This window comes from Takifugu flavidus, chromosome 14 (assembly GCF_003711565.1).
Source record: "Takifugu flavidus isolate HTHZ2018 chromosome 14, ASM371156v2, whole genome shotgun sequence".
Taxonomy (NCBI): Eukaryota; Metazoa; Chordata; class Actinopteri; order Tetraodontiformes; family Tetraodontidae; genus Takifugu; species Takifugu flavidus.
The window spans coordinates 8,353,257-8,374,042 of record NC_079533.1 but is presented as its reverse complement, the minus strand read 5'-3'; the positions used below and the strand labels follow the sequence as shown (position 1 = coordinate 8,374,042).

The window sequence follows — 20,786 nt, the reverse complement described above, 5'->3', positions numbered from 1 at the left end:
CATGTGGTCAACAAAGGGCAGCAATAGGCTCAGCCAGTCACTTACGGAGAACATGAATGGTTTGATCTTACCTTGTTGATGTCAGAGATGAGTTTGCCCTCTTTTGGCATGTAGACTTTCTGATTGTTTGCTCTCATTTTGCTCTGGATAGTAAAGAGGAGAACTTCCAGATTTCCTTTCTCTGTAAATCTGTAGATACACAGTATTTACTTTAAAACCTTGTTTTCCTGATAATTGTACATATCTGGACATGGACTGGGTCATTGAGTTACTCACTTGGGGGGTTTCTCCACAGTCCTGTAGGAGTTGAAAGCCTGGAGCTGGTTCTGCACTCCACTCAGAGAGTTAGCAAGCTGCCGGTCATTCAGGGTCACTATGGTCTGTTCAATCCACTGAAGCAGCTCTGAGGCTAAGGTCTCATATTTCTCTATCAACTGGTCTGCCTCAATAGCGTAGTCCAGCACCTGATACCGACACATTAGTTGGATTTAAACCAACCGGTAGCGATATTTGATGTAAATATTAGTACGCAAACAGACAGAGATCCAACCTTGCCGATTCTTTTGCCCTCTACTGCCAGGGCCTTCATCTTGGAGAAGTAATGGTAGTAGGTCGCCACATAAGTAATGATGGACTTTTCATCAGGCTGATCAACATTAACGTCTGGAGGAAATAAAAGGATAACATTAAATTAACCCTGTAGTCTTTACAGTTCTTCTTTGTTTGAAAGCTGCATGAATGAGAAAATACATTTTTAAACATAGTCCAAATGAAGACGTTATTTTTTTCAGAACTAAATTACTCTTGCTGACATATGATTTAGTGATATCAGCTACAATTAATTCCACTAATCCTCCATGCTCCTAACAGCCATCCGTCTGTTAGGACAAGAAGCAACTTAGTGCTTAGTCAGCAGCACCAGGCTGTCAGTGTGACCTGGGCGAAGTGAAGTGTCTGTGTGGAGACTGCAGCCACTCACCTTCAGGGTCCAGAAGCTTAGTAAGTCCCAGTTCCTTCTCAGCCACATTGAAAGCATTCTGGAGATTGTAATGAGCATTCGACCTCTTCAGGTTTTCAAAGTCAATTAAGTCAGGTCTGAAGAGGCAGAGAGACAAGTATTGTTATTGTCAGTAGTAAATAAAGTCATAAAAATAGGATTTTAATATAAAGACTGCTATTAACATGACTGGTAATAAAGTAATTAAAAAAGGTTTTTAGTATAGAGTAATATTTAATATAAAATCCAGTATTATACTATCTACTCTCAAGCAACAAATAGCTGTTTAAAATGATCGAGTGGATTCAGGCATAGAGATTTTTGAAGGTTATTTGCAGATTCATTCAAACACACAGTCTGCATAGTAAACAATCTGAATAAATGCAGCATCATTATTTATATGAATGTTCCATTGTTCCATTCTAAAGCCGTATCATTTGGTCTCTATTATAATATGCAGAGTACTTGACTGGTTATCAATTTACAGGTTTATCATAAGACAAAAAAACTGATGGTATTATTACCAGCAGGGTGTGCAATTGAGTTAGCAAACGTAGATTTTCACAGAAAATAAGTGGGTTATTATTTCTGTGATCTAGGTCATCTCATTCTCTACAGCATTTCTATATTTTTAACCTTACAGCAGACTGAAAAATGATGGACAAAAGGCCGAAATAGAAAAAGCATCCCAAAAATATCCTAATTTTACTGTAATTAAAGGAATAGCGTAAAACTTAAGAGTAAAGAGGGTAAACTTGATTATTCAGATGAAGACTTACTTTAAAAACCACCTCTATCACTAACAAGGGTCAATTTCATCACGTGTAATAGGTAAAATCAAACCCAGAAAGAAGTCAATGACCTGTGTTTGTGCACAATGGCATTGAACGCGAGGCCATCCCTCCAGCTGGTGGTGAAGTTGTGGATGTTGACATTGGGGTATCTGTGCCAGAACAAAAGTCATTAATCATTGACTAAACACAGCAAGATTCACCAGTAATTGCTTCAGTGCAAGAGCCAAAATGATCAGGAGTATCTTTAACATATTCATGCTGTTTATGTTTCATGAATCGGGCCTCTCTGTCTGCGTCTTCTCATCTCCCACTCCTTCCTCACCCAGCAGTCTTCATTTGGCACCAAAGCAACAAGGCGTCTTTAGCTGATTTCTTCTCCTTGTTGTCTTCTGTCTCCACGCTAATGTCTTGGATCTGAAAGCAATTTAAAACAGGCACTATTTTACACAGGTCTTAAATGATATATTTAAAAAATGATATACATAAATATGATGAGTCATTATCGCAGCTTCGTCACCACATTATAACATAAAAATATTTTGACATGTTCACCAGTTATTTCACCTTGTCATAATACAATTAGGGAATCAATGATCTTTATTAGACTTTTATGACTGTGCCTGAGGACAAACCAGGTAGATGCAGACTTGAAATTCCCAAATCTATTCTGACAGCACAACAGCAATGAGGGGCAGGTAAACAAAGCTCTACAAAACTATGCAAGCCGCTACCTGAAAGCGAAGGATGATGGTCCAGATGAGGCCCAGGGTGAGACGGTGATTACCGTCCACAATGTCATGAGAGCCCATATTTTCAAGATGAACCTTTTGCTCCTTGAGAAACTGCAGCGCTTTGTCAACATTCTCCAGGCAGTGGATACGCATGCGGCCTTTGGTTGGCCTTGGCTGTGAGAAATGAAGGGCAGAAATATGGTAAAGGATCAAGTAGTTCTTTAAATTAGCTCAGCAAAAACAGTAAGATAGAAAAGCTCATTTGAAAACAACACAAGTTATTCATGCATCAAAAAGAGGAAACCGAGCACATGAGTTCTACTTCCTCCTAACTCGCGCAGGTTTGGGGTCATGCTGAGGGTCAGGGTCAAGTTTTGGAGAGTGTGTGGTGTTGCAGTGTGATACTGACCAGCTGTTCTCCTGAGAGCACTTCCAGAAGGCGGATAAGCATGCGGCCATCCCGTAGGTCTGTGTACAAGTCGCCGATTCGACATGTCACTCGTCCTAAGTGGGAGTTCACCCACTTGGTGAAGGTCTTCTTCTGTACTGCTTCACGCTCATCTGCAAAGGACACAACAGTAGAGGGACATGTTTACAACAGAACTGGCCTCACTATCCTCAAAGAAATATTCATTTGTCAGGAAAATATATTGTCAATATTTTGGATCAGTGTGAGAGGAGGGTTACAGTCCATCTTAAGCTCCACTGAGTAGCTAACTTCACAGATAAGCTACACCATTAGGTCGCTGCACCGACAGCTTAGCAAGACCTTTTCACTCTTCAGACCAAAGTTTGCTGTTGGCTGTTGGCTAAACTTGTGTGCTGTGCTGCTTGATCAGGTGATGTGGAACCCAGAAAACCTTTTGTGGCCAGTAGCAATCGGCAGTTTTTGACACTCCTTTTGGGAGCAAGACTAAAAAAAGAATCACAATAAATTAAGCTGTAGCAGCAGCTCAGACATATGGACCAGGGGAGTAAGAAGCTAATCTGCTCCACCACCTAACAAGGTGACCTCCTTTCTAGGACACCACAGCTCTCTGCCATCTGAAAACACAATTCAGGCATTTTACTCGATACAAAAGGACCTACCAACACCCACATAAAGTGACATTAAAGCTTACAGGAAACACACAAAAAAACAGGTTGAACTACATGAGGTCTGCAATGAAATACAATAGCACTGGAGATAGATATCCACTCAAAAACCTTCAGGACTATTCAATCAAAAAGCATTTGAAGAAAAACTGTAGACTAGAGCAGACAATTACATTTGCTCTGACATTACATAATTATGTGGATAAAATAACTGACCAACTAGCACACAAACTGACAGAAGTTTAAATTAACGTCAAGACGTCATCACTTATTTCGAGGACTAAAATCAGAATATGCAAACTTCATTAATTCATGCTTTGATGAAATATAGCTGTGGTAAGATTCAGTCAGTTGGTAATGTTACATACAAGTATATCATTCACCACAGATAACCCTGTTGTGTAATTCTTGTGTAAATGCCAGCCACAAAAAGTGAAAATTTCCAAAACCCTTCAGCTGTGATGAAACACAGCACCACTACATCGGCCTGTTGTAAGCTGAAAGAATTGGTTCCATTCAATGAGCTCTGCACACAAATGTACCACTTGGTATAAGTAAACTTAAAAAGTCTGATATTACTTCCCTAAAACAATAAACAGTCACGTACTGCTGATGACGTCTCCCCCCTGCTGCAATTGTTTTCTGCATATTCCTGCACAATTCACATGCAATACAAGTAAAAAAAAAAAGAAAAAAAAAAAGAGCTTCGGCACAGCCCAGGTAAACAATGTTGTCAAAGAAAAATATTTTAAATAACACGTAGCCAAAGATATGTGAGCTGGTAACAGAGGTGAACACTGTGACCGTAGGCGAGTCAGTGAACTGGAACCAGACAGAAGCAAATCTCTACCAACAGAAAGGCCCGAACCCCTCGTCAGGTTCAGCGAGTTAAACTCAAACTGCTCAGAAAAACAGCAGCATTATGCTTTTACATACAGCTACTATTCATACAACCCCCCCCCCCCCCCCCCCTTTATTTCAATGAGTGTTACCTAAAGTCATGTCCAACTCCAGTTGCTACTAATGTAATTCCACTAAACACCAACAGGAAAGACAACTTTACTAAACACAATAAAGCAGCGCATCAATCAGGCCGATATGGATCATGATGCTGGCTTATCAACAGCGGAGGGGGCTGCATTCTGCTCCGTCCTGTTGTGACAGACCCCATCCACTGAGGATGAGGGAGTGGGCAGCGGTTCTGACCATGACACGCTGTTGTTTAGCAGCTAATGACAAGGCTACTGCACAAAAACAGATGACAGAGAACCAGCGTGAGGTGTTTGCAGTACGACAGAAACACAGCCGTGTCATGGCTGAGCCCGCTGCAGCTGCTTATTCCAACAATCAGACCAGCATTTATATGAGACTCCAGCAGTTAATGGGGAAATATAAGGGAAGAAAATCCTGTTTTTCCACAATGTTCGGGGCAGAAAGGCAAAAGTGATCAGCATATGGTGAAGCGAGCCTTCCCAGCCTCAAATTCTCAGCTCTCTGAAATTACATGTCAGGCAGAGTTCCTGCAGGGCTTCTTAACATTGTTTCACAATGACACAACAAAGGACAAGAGATGGCGATAAACGCAGGCCGTAATAAGCATGCCTCTCTATCACTCATCTCAGACGTAAAGGAAAAATGTCACAGAAAGGATTTTCCCACAACAACCGTATAATATGAGCCACTCTAAAGAGCAGCTGTCTGACTCTTAACTGCAGAGGCAAAGGCACAAAGGCAAAATACCTTTAACCCGGGCTCAAAATAAACATTGTTGTCTGTTCCTTGTTGTTAAAATGTTCCATGAAATTGTCATGGAGCCATGTTTTTTCTGCTCTTTTATTGTTTAGCAGTGGGAGATGGGAGCTACACTAGTTGAAATCAGTTCTTTAGTCATGTTCAGGTTTTCAGATGTGCATCAGACATCATGGGTGCCGGGACCTCGGATCATTGCTGCTTTCTTGTTTAGCCCTCAAACAAACTAGCAGACTGATCATGATGATTACCTGCGGCTAATCTGAAGAAATATGCTGCCAGATTTAATCCTGTCTGTGTGGTGCGCAGCAGCCAGAAGCTGTCTCTGTTTGGTGTTAAAAGGAGACACAGGCTGATCCATGAATAAAAACACCACTGCAGAAACCAGGGCAAATATAAAAGCAAAGGACAGACTTTATGACCTCTCCCTGACAGTCTCTATTTCCAGAAATGTCCTCGGATGTGTCGGATCTTTTAAGAGGAAAGCTCCCTCCTTATAATGGTAGAGGAATTAATAAGTAATGCAAACTATTTCACTTAGTTTCATGTCCAGCAGAGGTCATGACTTTTCTGGATGGGGAGAAATGCCCTTGACTCTGTATACTCTAGATCTTGGCCCTCACCCACTGTGAGCTTTCATAACAAGCACCTCTGGTCACTCTGTCCTCAGAAAGAATGAGTAAACTACTTCCATCAATCTGTCTGCTTTAATCTGCTTTAATGACCTTCTTTTGGACGCTCCCCACACAGCCAAGATTATGGTATTCTGCCAAAGGGTGCAGAGAAAGCTTATCAGTGGAAGTCAACTCTACAGTATTCTTATCTGTGTGAAGGATGATTCACCAAGTCTAAAAATTGCTTTTGAATCAAAGTCTGAATGGGAATAAATTAAAAAGTTCAGTGTATTGAATTCAATTTAAGTGAGGAGAAAAATCGCTATATTCTCTTTTGGTACTTAGAAACTCGTGCTGTCGGCTGCAAAACATCATTAAAGAAATGATTTAGGCACCGCGGGATGTGTTAACTGTTCAGAACTAAAGAAATTGTTTTTAAGTGTCCACTTGTGTTTGTACATTCGCAAAGATGCTCACGTTATTAACAAAAACCAACACAGATCATCACAAACCCAAGAGATGGTGTCAGTAGGTGGAGACTTCCTGTCCCCAAACTGGGTGTGGTTTTCTCTCTGTGGTTAACACAATACTGATGATCACTATACTGACAGCTTAAAACTGAATTTTAAACATAAATAGTTGATGTAAATTAGGAAAAATGTGGAAAAATAGACTTTGCTGAAAGCCAAACAGGTTAATATAACCTGTGAAAAACATTTAGTTCTACAGAACAGAACACACCAAACAAGTGTGCAGTGACGAAACTCAGGCACACAGGAAGGAACTAGTGAGCGGCTGGGTTTCAAAGCAGTCTCAGCCTGGTTAGCAGCAACGGACTCACTTACTTTACTCATTAGAATACTGCTGACTGCAGCAGATTAACGCATATTACAAATTTTAAAAATGAAATAATGTTTTAAAAAGAGAAAGTCGACACGTTCAGATCCTCTTCCTCTTCCGTTGGTTCCGACTTGTGTGGTAAAACGCCCCCTTACTGCATGTGGCATAATGTATTTCAACACTTTAACAGTTTGTGGTTTGGATTAAAGGGCAGCTCTGTGTTTAAACATGCCGCATTCACGATGACTGAATATAGATTTATAGTCGTCGTGTAGCCTGTGTAACTGCAGCAGTGGTGGTAGGAACCCTGCCTTCCTGTCATGCACCTCTGTACCATCTGCAGCTGGGCCTGATAATGTGGAAGAGGTGTGGGGGAGGGGTGGCGGCCAAGGCCAATCCCACGTGAAATTCAGGAATAGGAACCCTCAGCCATAACATCTGGAGCCAAGAAGGTAGTAAAGGTCAACAATAGGATAATTGTCCGACAGCCTCCGAAATCACACTTGGTTGATACCCTTCTGAACTGTCAATATTCTCAGAACCGTGCAAACAAAACAAACACTTTGAGTGTACTTGATTGTACGTATGGAGAACTCTCACCGAGGTAATGAGTCCAACCCGGAGGCTGGATTCTTTTGCTCAGAGTGTTATAAGAATATCAAGTTACAGCGTTCAACTCCACCAACCCCGAAATCTGACCTCAAATCTAACAGATGTCTATTACGGTATAATTAAAAACACCAAATATGAACCCGTAAAGGTCTAGGGAAGAGTCAACTGGACTGGTGAAAGCAACTGGAGGACGTTTCGGCCTCTGGTCCTAAAAGCTCCTTCAGTTCTGAAGAAATGTCTTCTTGGCTACACCTTTCTGGATTAATATGAGCCGGATGAATGAGAACCAAGATGACAAGTTAAATATGAAAGAAAGGGCCAAGAAAACCTATTTGGATCTGTTCCTAGTAAAGATCAGATTTAACGTTCCACAAAAATGGATTTATCTGCTACCGGAGTCGATGACTAGAGCAATATGAACTTTAACACACACAAGCACGCACACACACACAATCACTATTGCAGAGAAAACACTGTGACTTTGCGTAATATAATACTGTGTAATAGTGCCCTTTAGAAAGGCCTCAGACACCAAAAATGCCAGATCCCAGTGTTACGTAAATGTAAAAAGCCTTGGCTTTATGGCACTTTAGTCCTAAACATTACTGAAACCTTTACCAGGTAAATGATTCAATAATGATTCATTAATGAATCATTAACATGTTGCATGATTCATCATGGAACCTGTTGAATAACCCAGAAAAGGCTAAAAACAGCACTGGCCCCTCCATCTGTCAATAAAGACGGTTCAATAGAACAGAGATGGTTCACCTCGCCTGTTTTTAATCAAACCACGTGACCCAGTATTTCATTACCACCACCTCCCACGGCTGCGGTTATTTAGTTACTCAGCTTACTGTTTACCAGGTAAAGTTGGGCTGAGGCTCTTCCCAGGGCTGCTGTGGGCATGTTAAGATACATCAATAGCATATCAGAATTTCTCTGAAAGCCCTTCAGAGGCGTTCATTACGTGTGCTGGTGTGACAGAGGAGATATGTGTGTTCACATCATCCACTTTGTCATTCCAGCAGTCATCATCTCACACAGTGTCGGAGGGAGGAACACGTGGAATGAGCCTCTAGGGCAGTCAAACTGGAAATTCAAGTGGGTGTATCCGTGATCTGCTTGTGTTTCTGAGTGCACATGTGAATGTATTCACAGGGGCTTCATTCAGAGCGTATCAATGCACATTATGAGAAAACCATAAAGCATTTTCTCAACTGTGCACTATAACACAGCTAGGGTTCTTTCACCATCATGTGGAGGGATGACTGTAAAAAGAAGAAGAGTCAAGGGAAGTTCTGTGACCCTGAAAGTTACTCAGTTGAATGTTATTTCTACATTCCTTGCTCTAAATGATAGTATCTCTTGTGGCTGTTATCTTCGGCACAGTGGACTGATGTTTTCATTGTGTGCGTGAAGCAACGTCTTTCAGCGGACAAATCTTTACCTTGGCATCAGCCCGTATGCTGGGTAACACGGGGGGTAAAACTTTGTGGGTTTGGAAGAAGAATGTCAAACATGCAGAGACGGTAAAACACAAGTGAGCTAAATGCAACAACCCAGAGAGGGATGGGAGCAGATTTTAATCACTTGTTTTACAGACACTGCTAGCAAAAATAAGTCAGTTCATACATAACTGCACAGCTATTACCTGTGGATTCTGTCTGCAGGACCTCACCACCTAACAAGCTTTAACCAGAGACAGAGACGCGCATTGTAATAAGATAAGAAAAGACAGGTGGCCTACAGATCAGGAGCCAGAATGTTTGCCTGTGCCGGAGATGAACCGATGTTGCGCCTCCAAAATATTTGCATCAATGGAGAACAGTCTCTTTTACCGCTCAAATGCTCAAATGCTTTGGGCAAAATCCTTTACACAGCAAAGCAAATTAAATCAGAAACACCCAGCAGGGGAGAACGCAGTGTGTTAAAACTAGTTCCAAGTCAACTTCAGTTAGTAGCTTTTAACAATTGTAACAAGCATGGTTGAATTTTACGTACATCGGTTTACCTGCCGTCCACTGGATAAATGTACAATAATTGAATGAATCCCTTAGAACCACATCAACACATCAGTAGAACTCTTACCTTGCAGCTGTTTAAACCGTCCTTCCAGGATATTAGAGTATTGCACCTGATTAACAAATGCTGCTGGGGACAAACCGGGCTCTCTCTCCCTGTGGCCCCAGTCCATGGCCATTTCTCAAAAAAGACTCTCCAAAATATTCCTCTCAGATGTGGAATGAATGGGAGTTCTCCTGCATAGCACAGATGAAGCAACCCTTCCCACTGAAATATACCCACGGGTCAAAGTTGGGAGCATCCAAAATTCTTTATCCTTTGTGTTCAAATTCCACCAGCTGGAAACTGTTGCAGCTTTTCTTCTTCTACAATGTCTCACCTTGTCCAGAGAAAGCACAGCGGTGCGCGCGAGGGCTGAGGATGTGTTTTTCAGAGAACCATCTGAGACTAAACTAAAGAAACTGAAGAGAAAAAAAAAAAGAAAAAAAAAAGAGGTCTCCTGTTTCACCTCCTACCGTGAAGAATTTCACCACATGTGAAGCTCTGGAGCAAAATGAATCCTTTGCTTGTGTTCCGTGGTGCTTCCAGCAAAAAGAATCCTGCCCAATCCTTGCCTCCAAACTCTGAAGCGGCACTTGTTGGACTGAAGCGCAGCAGACACACTAACTGGCTGGAGGCAGATAGCTGTGTAAACAAAGCTCGCTCTAGCTACTGAAAACTGGCCGATTTGCATAAGGTGTGTTTAAGGGAGGCGCGTAAAGGAAGACTATGGTGGAAGGAGGAGGTGTGGAGGTGGACTAAACCATTAGAGTTCCTTACTCAGTGTAGCTTGAGGCGGATTATTCAACGCCTCTGTAATTCCATAGGGCAGCGGAGGTGTGGCCTAAGCCATGAAACTATAACCAGAGTCTTTTTCTTGGGTTTTACTTTACTTACACTGCATCTTTCTCTGCGGTTTCCTCATTTCTCTTCATCATTTTTAAGGCTACAGATGATCTTAACTTTCACACTGCGGTGTGATGTTAAGAAAGGAAGGAAGTTGGTGGAACTGCCTTAGTACCCTGCCCTACCCTGCCTAAACAATATTCAAGATATGAGGCTGTAATCCGTTAATGAAACCCAACGTTAACTCAGCTGTATTGACATGTCTCTTTAGATGAAACACAAACAAATATGGATGCCGATTCTGCCGTATCTCAGTAGTTTTTCCCAAAAACCTTTAAAAAGTATATTTATCTTGGGTCAGAGTAAATAATGACTTGCAAATACTGGAGTAGCACGATAATCTTTCAACATAAGCCATCACGTGATGGCAATTTGAGACTTGTCCTCATAGTTCTTTAGCAAAGCTAAATTTAATCAAGAGAAATATGTTCAAATCTGAACTAAAGTGAGCAATTTAGTCATTCTTTAGGCTGTTGGTCAACAGTCAGGCATGTGACAGATCCACTACATGTGTGTGCACAATAATTACATGTCTGTAACCACGGAGGACACAAAGGTCACAGCCTCTCTTATAGGTGCGAGGCTGCTGGGTTTTACGTTAAAACGCCGGGACATTTTGTATCCGTGTTTGTCCTGAAGAACCGGGAGCATCTTGATGGGTCTCGTTACAAAAACCAACCCCCCCCCCACCTCCCCGCGGGCCTGCTTTGACTGGTTGTTCATGGAAGGGGACAGAACTAATGAGGACTGAAGGGAACGCACTTCCGTCCGAGGAGAAGCAGTCATGTTTGAAACATGCAGAGAAAAAAGAGGGATAAATGGCAAAGTAACGCCAGTAAAAGCATTTAGACTCCCACGGGGCAAATATAAAACCCCAAGATACCACTGGTTTCTCTCATCTGGCCTGTGCGTGTAAGGGCAGGGCGTTGCTTCTAAAAGGTAAAGCAAATTTGAAGAAGTGTGTGTTATTAAAGCAAATCAATCATCTCAATACAATGAAGAAGAACCGCCGTCAAAGCTGCGGAGAAATAAACAGGCCGAAAGAGCATAAGGAGCAGGAAATGTGGACTCATTACAGCGATGTTACTGAAATGCACGACGACAGAGGACGTTTCTATGAGAAACACGGAGAGAACAGGACATGTGGCAGGTAGAAGCTTAAACCTCTTGACATTTAGTGGTAGATCGGAGAAGGTGGGCAGGAACTGCACTTCTGGGGAAAGAGCTGCTTGAGCACGTCAAAGAATGTGCCCATCAAGCCCACACTTGTCAAGCTGGAAATGGCTGCAGTGGTATTAACACGAAAAGGTGAACGAACACACACACACACACGTTATAATTATGTGACAGTAGAAAGATGTAGAATGTATTTAAATGCTGCACAGCAGATATGAAGATACAATCAAGATGCAAAGTGTTTCTGTTAGCACGGCCAAATGAGTTGCCTGCATTTGTGAGTGAAATTGGGCTTTGTGCTGCATTCATGTGAATACAACGGTATTCAAAGTTGCCCAGAGGATGTGGTTTTAGCAGCCCCTGCATGCGTGTGGGTGTGCATGTGCACGTGTCTCCGCCGGTGCCTGGCTGTCTGCTGCTCCCCTCTGCTGGGTCCTCCACAAAACTGCATCTTGTTGGTAAAACTAACCAGATGTTAAATATGTAAAGGAAAATAAAAGGGTTGGGGGGTAACTGCATCGGTTACAGACCCGTCGGGGCTTTAATCTGGTTTGTTTAGAAGGAGCAAACAGGACAGGGAGCTTCCTTTGTTCAGAAGAACTTTAAAACTGTCGTAAATTCTCCTGGTCATTCCAGACTCTTGGTTAAGTTGCAACGTAAAGTGTGTCACATTGTCCCGAAGAAAAAGTTCCCACCTCCCACTTGGCTGTTGCCTGCTGGTGTCCTCCTTTTCTGATCGCACATAAAAATAAAAAGGTGCCTTCTGGGGGAGTCAAAAGGTTTCGTTCAGTCTGTAGCACAACTGGGTTAGTGCAATGTGGTGGTAATCTGTCATTCTCTTTTGTAAAAACAGGTTTAAATGTCAGTAATAAGCAGGTGCAAAGCTAGTTTTTGTGCCTTATACTAAACGAGGGACTAATTCTTGGTTATTAATGGTGAGATGACCGGGGGTGTTGTGATGCTGCTGCAACCGCGGCGCCGGAATCGAAGCCTACCTGCGAGAGCCTTGATGCGCGAGCGCTCGAAAAGACGCGCCGAACTGTTCTCATTGTCCCAGTCGGTCTCTGCCGCCAGGTCCCAGCGGTTGTTGATGTCGTTGTACTGCTGCTGGATCTCCAGGCTGTCGAAGTCTGTGGGTGAGATGGTGCTCATGGTGTCCGAGCAGGAGGGAAGCACATTCAACCTACGGAGACGGAGACGGAACAAAGAGACAATTTAATATCACACAATCTATCAGACAGGAATTTGGTTAGGAGTGATTTTTTTTTCTGTTCTGTTCTGTGACATATATTAGATGTTATTAAAGAAAATGTAAGTATGTGTAATATTTGAGACATATTCTATCAAAAATCCCAAACACAACCTGTCAACAATGTAGATTCTGTCCACATTATTGCACAGTAGTGCATTATAATCTAATGGGGGATGCACATGGGGATTAAACCCCCAACACACAGTCCCATTAAGCAACTGGGGTGCACTACAAGGAGGTTTGTAGTAGTCAGCGTGGAGTCTGGCCACCTTCCCCCCGCTAGGAGGAGGATTACAGTGTTTTACTGAGTTGCTCTTTGGTCACACTGGTTTACCTTTTACCTTTTAATAATTCATAAAGACGTTAGCCAGCGAGGTAGCAGCCACAGCTAAACCAGCGGCAGCGATGGACGACTTTACGCTTTACGTATCAGCATCACATTGGTCTCCCTGAGACCGTTAGCACGGACGGCGTAAGCTAGCTCGCTGTCCACATGCTCCTATAAATGAATTCACAACCGTAGCCCATCCATATTCAGAGATCTCTGGGCCAATCCTAATACAGCTGTGACGTCAACTGGCATTTTATGTACTCGAACTAATGCAGGAATGTATTTTTCTTGCATGCATATAAACATATTTGGTGAGGCGATGTGAGATTCTGCCCCCCCCGGAGTTTGATTAAAGCTCTTGGAGCAGTTCTAAAACAAGCACCGAAATTACTGGGTCTGTTCACTGAACCTGCCTTATTTTTCAAATAAAATGTTAGCTATCTAACGTCCTTTTGAGGCAACTTGTGTGGAAAAGCACTTAAAACCAGCTCAGTCTCAGATATTATCTCAGATGTGTGGGGCCATTTGTGCCTGTTATGGTGAATTCCCAATTAGCATAAACCCACATTTGAACAGCCTAATTAGCTTTGCCTTCTGACTACAACACAGTTATCATTATCCCAGCTAAATTATTCTAGATCCCTACACTGTCAGCACAAGCCTCCGAACCCAACGGCTCCATCTTGCTTCCTGCAGCACAGCAGCAGCAGTTTTACAGCAACAATCGGCATGGAAACCTCAGTATTGTTAAGTCAAATGGTTTGCACCCATACAAAAAATAAAACAAAACCTTTGCAAATCCTATTAGTAGCAGATTAAGAAGTCACTGGGAATAGAAACTAAATGCAGGGATTAGGGAGGAAGGCAGAGAACCTATCCACACCACCCCCTGACCTGCTATCTCCACACTCAGTGGCATCCCAGTACACCCCAGTACACCCCAGTACACCCCAGTACACCCCGGTACACCCCAGTACACCCTAGGACGTGTGAGTGAGTGGCTGGCGGCAGCACACCACTTTGTGGAGCTGCTCAGGAAAAGTTCTAAGATGTCCAGACTATAAAGCTCAAAAGAGAAAAATAACCCGACCAAAAGGCAAAGAACAAGAGAGAGATGGGTGATCCAGGACGGGTCGATTAACAGTGAAGTCCACGTTGCTGCTGCGAGAAGACTCGGGTGGGGGCTGGAAATGGGAGCACCCAGTGAGGTCACAAGTGTCTGGCTGCAGCAAATGGAGGGCAACCCTCCCCCTGTTGTGGTGGGGGGGGGAAGCCTGGTTCAATATCTACACTAATCGCTACTCAGAGGATCAGACAATCCTCTGACCTACTACAATACAACCAATACCCATTCTTCCACACACACACACACACACACACACCAGAGCAAACATCACACATGCATGATAAATTCAGCCTTCTCTACACACAGATCGCATCAGATGGGCGTAAACCAAACCACCAATTTTACTGTAAGACTTTGGAGACTTTGGAGTTCAGTGTTTTCGACTCTCTTGCCCAAAAGCTGCTTAAGTGCAACGTCTAACACAGACAAAGATGCGTATGAAGGCAGATCAGACAGATGTGGCACAAAAACGGGACATTAAAGAGATCTGATGAAAGCAAATCCCCCACCAGGCCTAATCCAAAAACACACAAAAGACAGTGATGTAAAGTCCGATTAAGAAGCCGCCACATACACTTCAACCCCCCCCCCCCAAAAAAAAAAATCACTTTAGGAATCCTTACAAGTACGACTAAATCTAAAATAAGTTATGAGAGTTATTCCTTTGTTATTGTGCCATTACTTTGCTCAAAATATAAAAGTAGGTTATACCGCGCTAGAACGCCTGTTTAGGAGCAGAGTGCTTCTGTAAAGGGGCAGATTTAAAGTGGGGCACAAAGACCTTGCCTCCAGGATAAACCCCAGCTTCAGAAGGGGCAGACACATCAGCGGGCCGACAGCGCTGGGAAAGCGGGCCAGAGCCAGCAGCCTTTGTCAACCCTCCTCCCTGCTTCCCTCTGCCCAGCTGGTCCGTTTGTCACTGCGTCCAACACGAGGGGGGACGAAAAGAGAAAGAGAGCCACTATCAGTCGCCCCCGGGAAATTAGGCCTCTCTGCCTCCGCCAGCTCCACTCCCATGGCGCACCGGGGGGGGGGCGGACGACCGGGACGCGAAACAATGACCCGCGCGTCCCGTTATCGAGATCCTAACTAAATGCAGCTTGTGTGTTACTACAACTATATCTACAATTCTAAAGCAGCAAATGGCGCCACGCTCTCGTTGCCCCTGATGGAGCCCCCTGCAATGCTCAGAGGGACCCACACGGTGGGGAGGCAGCCTCCGGCACGCAGAGCCGGGTCCGGCCCACGGGCCCCTACAATGGAGGAGTCAGCAGAGAGCTCTTTCCTGTCTGTGGACATAAGGCAGCCAGAGGCATATAAGCATCAGAGGCCCATCCACGGGCTGCTAATCCGGCCCTGAATGGCTCGATGAATAGGAGAGCACAAGCCCTTTGTTGACGTGTAGCATCACATTCATCAAACCTCACGCAGACAGCCGGACCTCCGTGGTCACCATATTTACCGAGGGCTTGTGCTCTGCACAACAACATGACAAACTTCAGAATTCAGCGATAATTTCCTCTAGTTTTGAAGCAAACCGCTGATTCCAGATTATGTCACCAAGATTATTGACTGTAGTTCCATTTAACATCAATCTGAGGCACCGTTAATACATAGAAAAGAGGGCGCTAAGCTAACGGGCCCCATCAGACAGGCTGACTTTGGTTGAGCCATCTGCTGATGAGTGTCTGTTAGCTGGATGTCACCGTGCCAGATCTGCCAGACACTCATGGAAATGTCAGAGGCATGCAGACCAGGCTAATTCACCAGTATTTAATTAACTAACCGTCAGTGTCGCCCCGCCCATAACTCATCTCTCTTAACACGCACAGTTCTGAGGGGGTTTTGCATCTATACCAGACCTCAAGTGCATTAATACTGAAGGATAGCCATGAACACTGGACAGTCTCAACACCTGACACTAACCACCTGTGTTTGTTCTTTAATTCCCCAGCGTTCAGGTTTCTTTATTTCCAGGTGTACAAACTCTCACAGGTGAGCTAGACATTCAAACAATGATCATTTGGAGGAATGACGGGTGCTGTATCGGCCGTCCTGATCACCTGGGCGGCGTTTTCATTGCACACGTGGAGAAACTAAATGCAGATATTGCCAATTGTGTATCTATTCAGAATGCCGGTGTCCATCCAACATACAGGAGAAACAGACGGCCACGTGGACCATGTCCAGTTTGTCCTCATTACTGTGTAGGAAACCGTCTACAGGCAGTAACTACAGTCAACCGACGGCATTGGTATTCTCCCAAGGTTTCCTGATGCGAGATAACAGCAGACACACCACCTGCCGCCCAGGTCTGGTGCCAGAAAACTGCAACTATCTGCTTTATTTGATGCATTTTAAGCGTCCTGAAACGTGGTTTTAGTGATACTCAAATATCGTACACGACGGGACGAGCACAAAGGACACATGATAAGTGATTCACGCGGCTGTGGGTTTAATTTGGAAAATTAAAAATAAATGTGCTCTCAATTTCCTCAGCTTTTTAACGCGACGTGGTAATCCGCAGCATTACTAATGAGAGACAAAATGAATAAAACGGCTAAAGAGGCGCTCGTATTTACGCAGCACCGGCGTGTTAAACCAGCGTATGCCGGGTTCCTGCTATGGTTCACTGCAACACAATCAAAGTGTGAATGACAGGAACTGGGAAAAAAAAAAAGGCTTGTTCAAGAGGGATTTTGAGAATCAGCACTATGGGGGGCCCACATTCACAGACCCGCTCCATTGTTGGGCGCTCTTCATCTCGCCAGCCAGCGGCCATCTCTCATTCATCTCACATCGTGACCCCGTGTCGCCTCAAAGCCGCTGTGCACAGCGTCTGAGAGCAGTGGCTCCCAAACAGGATTTTATTTCCTTTTTTTTTTTAGGAGGATGAGGGGAAACGTCTGTCACGGTCTCTCCTGGGAACACGCTGGCCACACGTGCACGCCCATATACACTACATGCACATACCTAGCTGCAAAGCTGGGACAAATGACCGTGAGCTCGTAGTACAGTGTGTTGATGCAGACGTCGGATAGTGCCGGTTAATGCCTGTTTGGAGTGTATTAAGCCTGAGTCATGATTAGGCCTGCGGGCAGCGCTCCGTTACCACCATTTCAACATGATTAACACAGACTTCACTGCTGCCCCCTGGTGGCCAACATCTCCCCAGACGTTCCACGAGTTATTTCATGCTAATTGTTGCCGACGATGTTCATAAAACTGTGAGGTTCAGTTTAGAGATGAAGGCATTTCCATCTACAACACATAGTTTTGGAATTATGAACATGGCGGAAACACTCAACCTGAATATCAATATTATAACCACATTATAATGTTGTTAAATAATTGTTTGGGGTTTCTTTTAATTACAGAGGATAAAAACCTGTACATTTCATCGATAACAGTCATTTTAATCACAATTATATGCGTGTTAAAGCCATTGCTCCATATGGATGCAAAGCCACTAAATGATGGGTGAGGTGTTGGAGGAGGAGGAGGAAAAGTGGCACCGTGGATATAACATAATGTTCAGCCTCTATTTTCTGCACCATCTGCCAGTTGGCAGCAATTTGTCGCATTCAGATTCCAATCGATGTGTCTCTGTGTGGATCCCACTGAGAATCTGTGATTGGTTCTGATGGAATTAGCTCACCCGCAGTTGTTCGCCATCGCTTAATGATGGTTTGCTCCCACTAATGTGGTGGGATTTTTGGAGTTTTGGTTGCAAAACCCCACTGAAAACTATGGAACCTTTTACTAGAGAGCAACTGGATGTCCGCCGGAATAGTGTGAAATAGCATGTTTTGCAATTCCCCTGGGAATTGTCAGCATTCCCTCTCACCTCCCCACTACAACACGTTTTCTCCTCCAATCCTAGAGCTTATTTTTAACTTTTTACCCTGTTAGTTTCATCCTGTCAACATGTCCTCTCTCGAAAAAGTCTCTCTTTTCCAAAAAGAGAGGACAATATGATGCTTTTGACCCGTGTTTAGAGTGTGAAAACACACATTTCTACCTGCTGCCTCCCCGCCATGAGTCCGTCTAGGCCAGGCGGTCCCATCACAACACAAGCCCGGAGCCACCATGTCGGAGGCAGCATCCCCAGCCTTGCATCACGCCAGCCACCATGGAAACCACCCGGGGGAGCAAACACCAAGGGCGGCCTCGATGTTAGACAGCCAACAAGTCTGAGCAGATGTTGGATGGAGGCTCCACTGGCTGGATCCGCGCAGATTCATGATGTGGCGACACCAAATCAAACAAAGGCAGGAGAGACCCGGCTCATCGCAACCCACACGCTCCTTAAACAGGCAGCTGCGGCACCAGAACGTGTGTCTATCCACGCTTTCCCTCAATAAACATCACCAGAAATGGAATTAGAGGTGATAAAATAGACGTGTGTTTGGGAAGCTAACAGCGCTGGTAAGCTAGCAGCGGTCACCTGGACAACGCGCTCCCTCATTAGCTTCATTGGGACCATTATTGGGATCCAAAACGGCAAAAACCGCCAAGCTCACCTCTCTTTTGTCTTCAGTCACACCGCTGGTCGGTGGTTCACTACAGCCTCAAAGGTCCCCCCTTCGCTAGAGTCAACTGGATCGGCAACGTTGTGGAGAAAAAGAAAATCCCAGGTGACACAGTTAGCGATTTTTCTGCTCAGCCCGCATCTTCCGGGGGGGACGTGGGGGTGGGGGGACGGGTCTTCACCGCCGCGCAGGGCGCTACAAAAACCCCGACAGAGCTCGTAGGGTTCTGGGTTCGTCTGCACCTTTCTCCCCCGGCGGTCAACAAAAGCGGCTTCGAGAAGATCCCGCGTCGAGGCAGGTAGGAGACGGATATCCGCAGCGGCTTCTCCTCCCGCGGCCGAGCATCCGTGGAGCCGTCTGTGCCTCGCTCGCTCCCGCTGCCTCTGCCCCCGCTCCGACAGAGAGGGAAGAAAGAGAGAGAGAGGGAAAAAAAGTGTGCGTGGGGGGTGCGTGCGTGCGTGCGTGCGCGGGTGGGTGTGTGTGTGGGTGGGTGGGCGCTGACCCCTCGCAGTCACATGGGCAACAGTGTTGGAGTGTTCTCCAAAATATCCGTGCAGGAGAGAGGAAGGCCGCGGTGCTGGTGGGTCTGGTGCTGTCCCTGGTGCTAGAACCCACCGGTGGCCTCACCACGTCCAGCCAGGCTCGGCTACAGAGCCACCGATCAATGCGCTACAGTGCCTCAAACGAGGCTCTGCAGGTTGCTTTCTGGGTTTCAGATTTTGCCTCGTTTCAATAACCGAGGGATCTTATGGACTCTTCCAGCTGGGGCTCTTCCTCCTTTAGAAGTTCTGACATTGGCCGTAAGCCACTGACACGCATCAAATATAAAAAAGGAGACCACCTGCTTTGTAAAGCGCAGCCATGCATAGTTAAACATGCAACGACTATGAGCAGAAAACTGTAGCTCCTGTGTGTGGCAGAACACCACAACCATTAAGAGAAACCAGAATAATTAGTGCGTCTTTTCACACCGAATGCACGGTGCCCACGTTCACGGGAGCGCCGAGTGCACAGCGCGAGCCGGCCTCCATAAAGGGTCCTGTGTGCGCCATTTTTAGCCTGCTTCCATGGCTCTTCTCATCCTCCGATGTGCTAAAGCGAAACACCCACTCACTGCAGAAGATAAGACCTTTTTTTTTATGTCTGAATGGTGACCGAGATCTCATTAAACTATGCGACGATCTGGAACTCGACATTGTTGCTCCAGAATGAGACTTTGAGAGCCGCCGTGTGACGCAAAGTGCAGCCATCATAAATAAAACAGTGACGTAACGGCCGGAGAAGCTGCGCGTACGGTGGATGAGGAGTGAACCCACTCCACCCCCGTTCACATTTTCACCCCAGTTATCTTTTTTTGAGGTATATTTTTGAGGTATTTTTGTATATTAGTATCTTCCCCTTCCCCTCCCCTGTTGCAGATCATGCTGGTTTTCTGGGTTCTGCTACTTCTAGGAACCCCCCTCCTCCCCACTCCCCTGACCTTCTTTTTAACTCCACTATTACTAAATAATTCCTGACACACTGCAACACCTGGTTGAACTTCCACTTCCAGACCTGGGTTATTCATAAAGCCTGAGAAAAGATCCTCGTGCAGAGACGCCTCCCAAGACCGCCAGGCCTGCCTTTTCTTCATTTCTGCTCCTTTTAAGCACCGATTTAATGATGTTTTCAGCGTTCACAAAGGTACCCATTTACGTCGGGGCCTGTAAACAGGCACCTCCGTGTGGCCTCCAGCTCTAAATCTCCCGTTTGTGCGTCTGTTCTCGGCGTGCGCCGCGGCCGAGGGCGTGTGACACGGGTGCATGGGCGTAGCTGAGCCTACAAAGTGGCGGTGGTGAAGCCTATAGGAGATGATGGGTCTCGCAGGGAGGGCTCGGCTGTTTGGGAGAGGAGCACACTATTCATTAGGGGCACTTAGCGGAAATGAAACGCCTCTGATGTGTCCTCGGTGGTGGGGCGCCATGATT

At 45.0% G+C, this 20,786-nt stretch overlaps 1 protein-coding gene across 6 annotated transcripts in view; it reads right to left on the bottom strand.

The window, feature by feature from the left end:
* The window catches only part of LOC130537187 (spectrin beta chain, non-erythrocytic 1), a 33,362-nt gene extending 14,151 nt beyond the window's left edge, over nt 1-19,211 (bottom strand). For 2 of the 6 annotated variants that reach the window (XM_057053750.1, XM_057053751.1), the window contains exons 1-10: nt 18,811-19,211; nt 12,574-12,761; nt 2,932-3,083; nt 2,523-2,696; nt 2,114-2,205; nt 1,860-1,940; nt 980-1,095; nt 551-663; nt 277-464; nt 72-189 (exon numbers count right to left, since the gene is read on the bottom strand). In XM_057053750.1, coding sequence (XP_056909730.1) covers nt 72-189; nt 277-464; nt 551-663; nt 980-1,095; nt 1,860-1,940; nt 2,114-2,205; nt 2,523-2,696; nt 2,932-3,083; nt 12,574-12,730 — 1,191 coding nt within the window. In that variant the 5' untranslated portion in view covers nt 12,731-12,761; nt 18,811-19,211. Of the gene's footprint in view, nt 1-71; nt 190-276; nt 465-550; nt 664-979; nt 1,096-1,859; nt 1,941-2,113; nt 2,206-2,522; nt 2,697-2,931; nt 3,084-9,523; nt 10,137-12,573; nt 12,762-18,810 lie in introns of those variants that run through there. The other 4 variants (XM_057053755.1, XM_057053753.1, XM_057053752.1 and 1 more) reach the window with 4 other exon arrangements.
* Nucleotides 19,212-20,786: the final 1,575 nt, after the last annotated feature.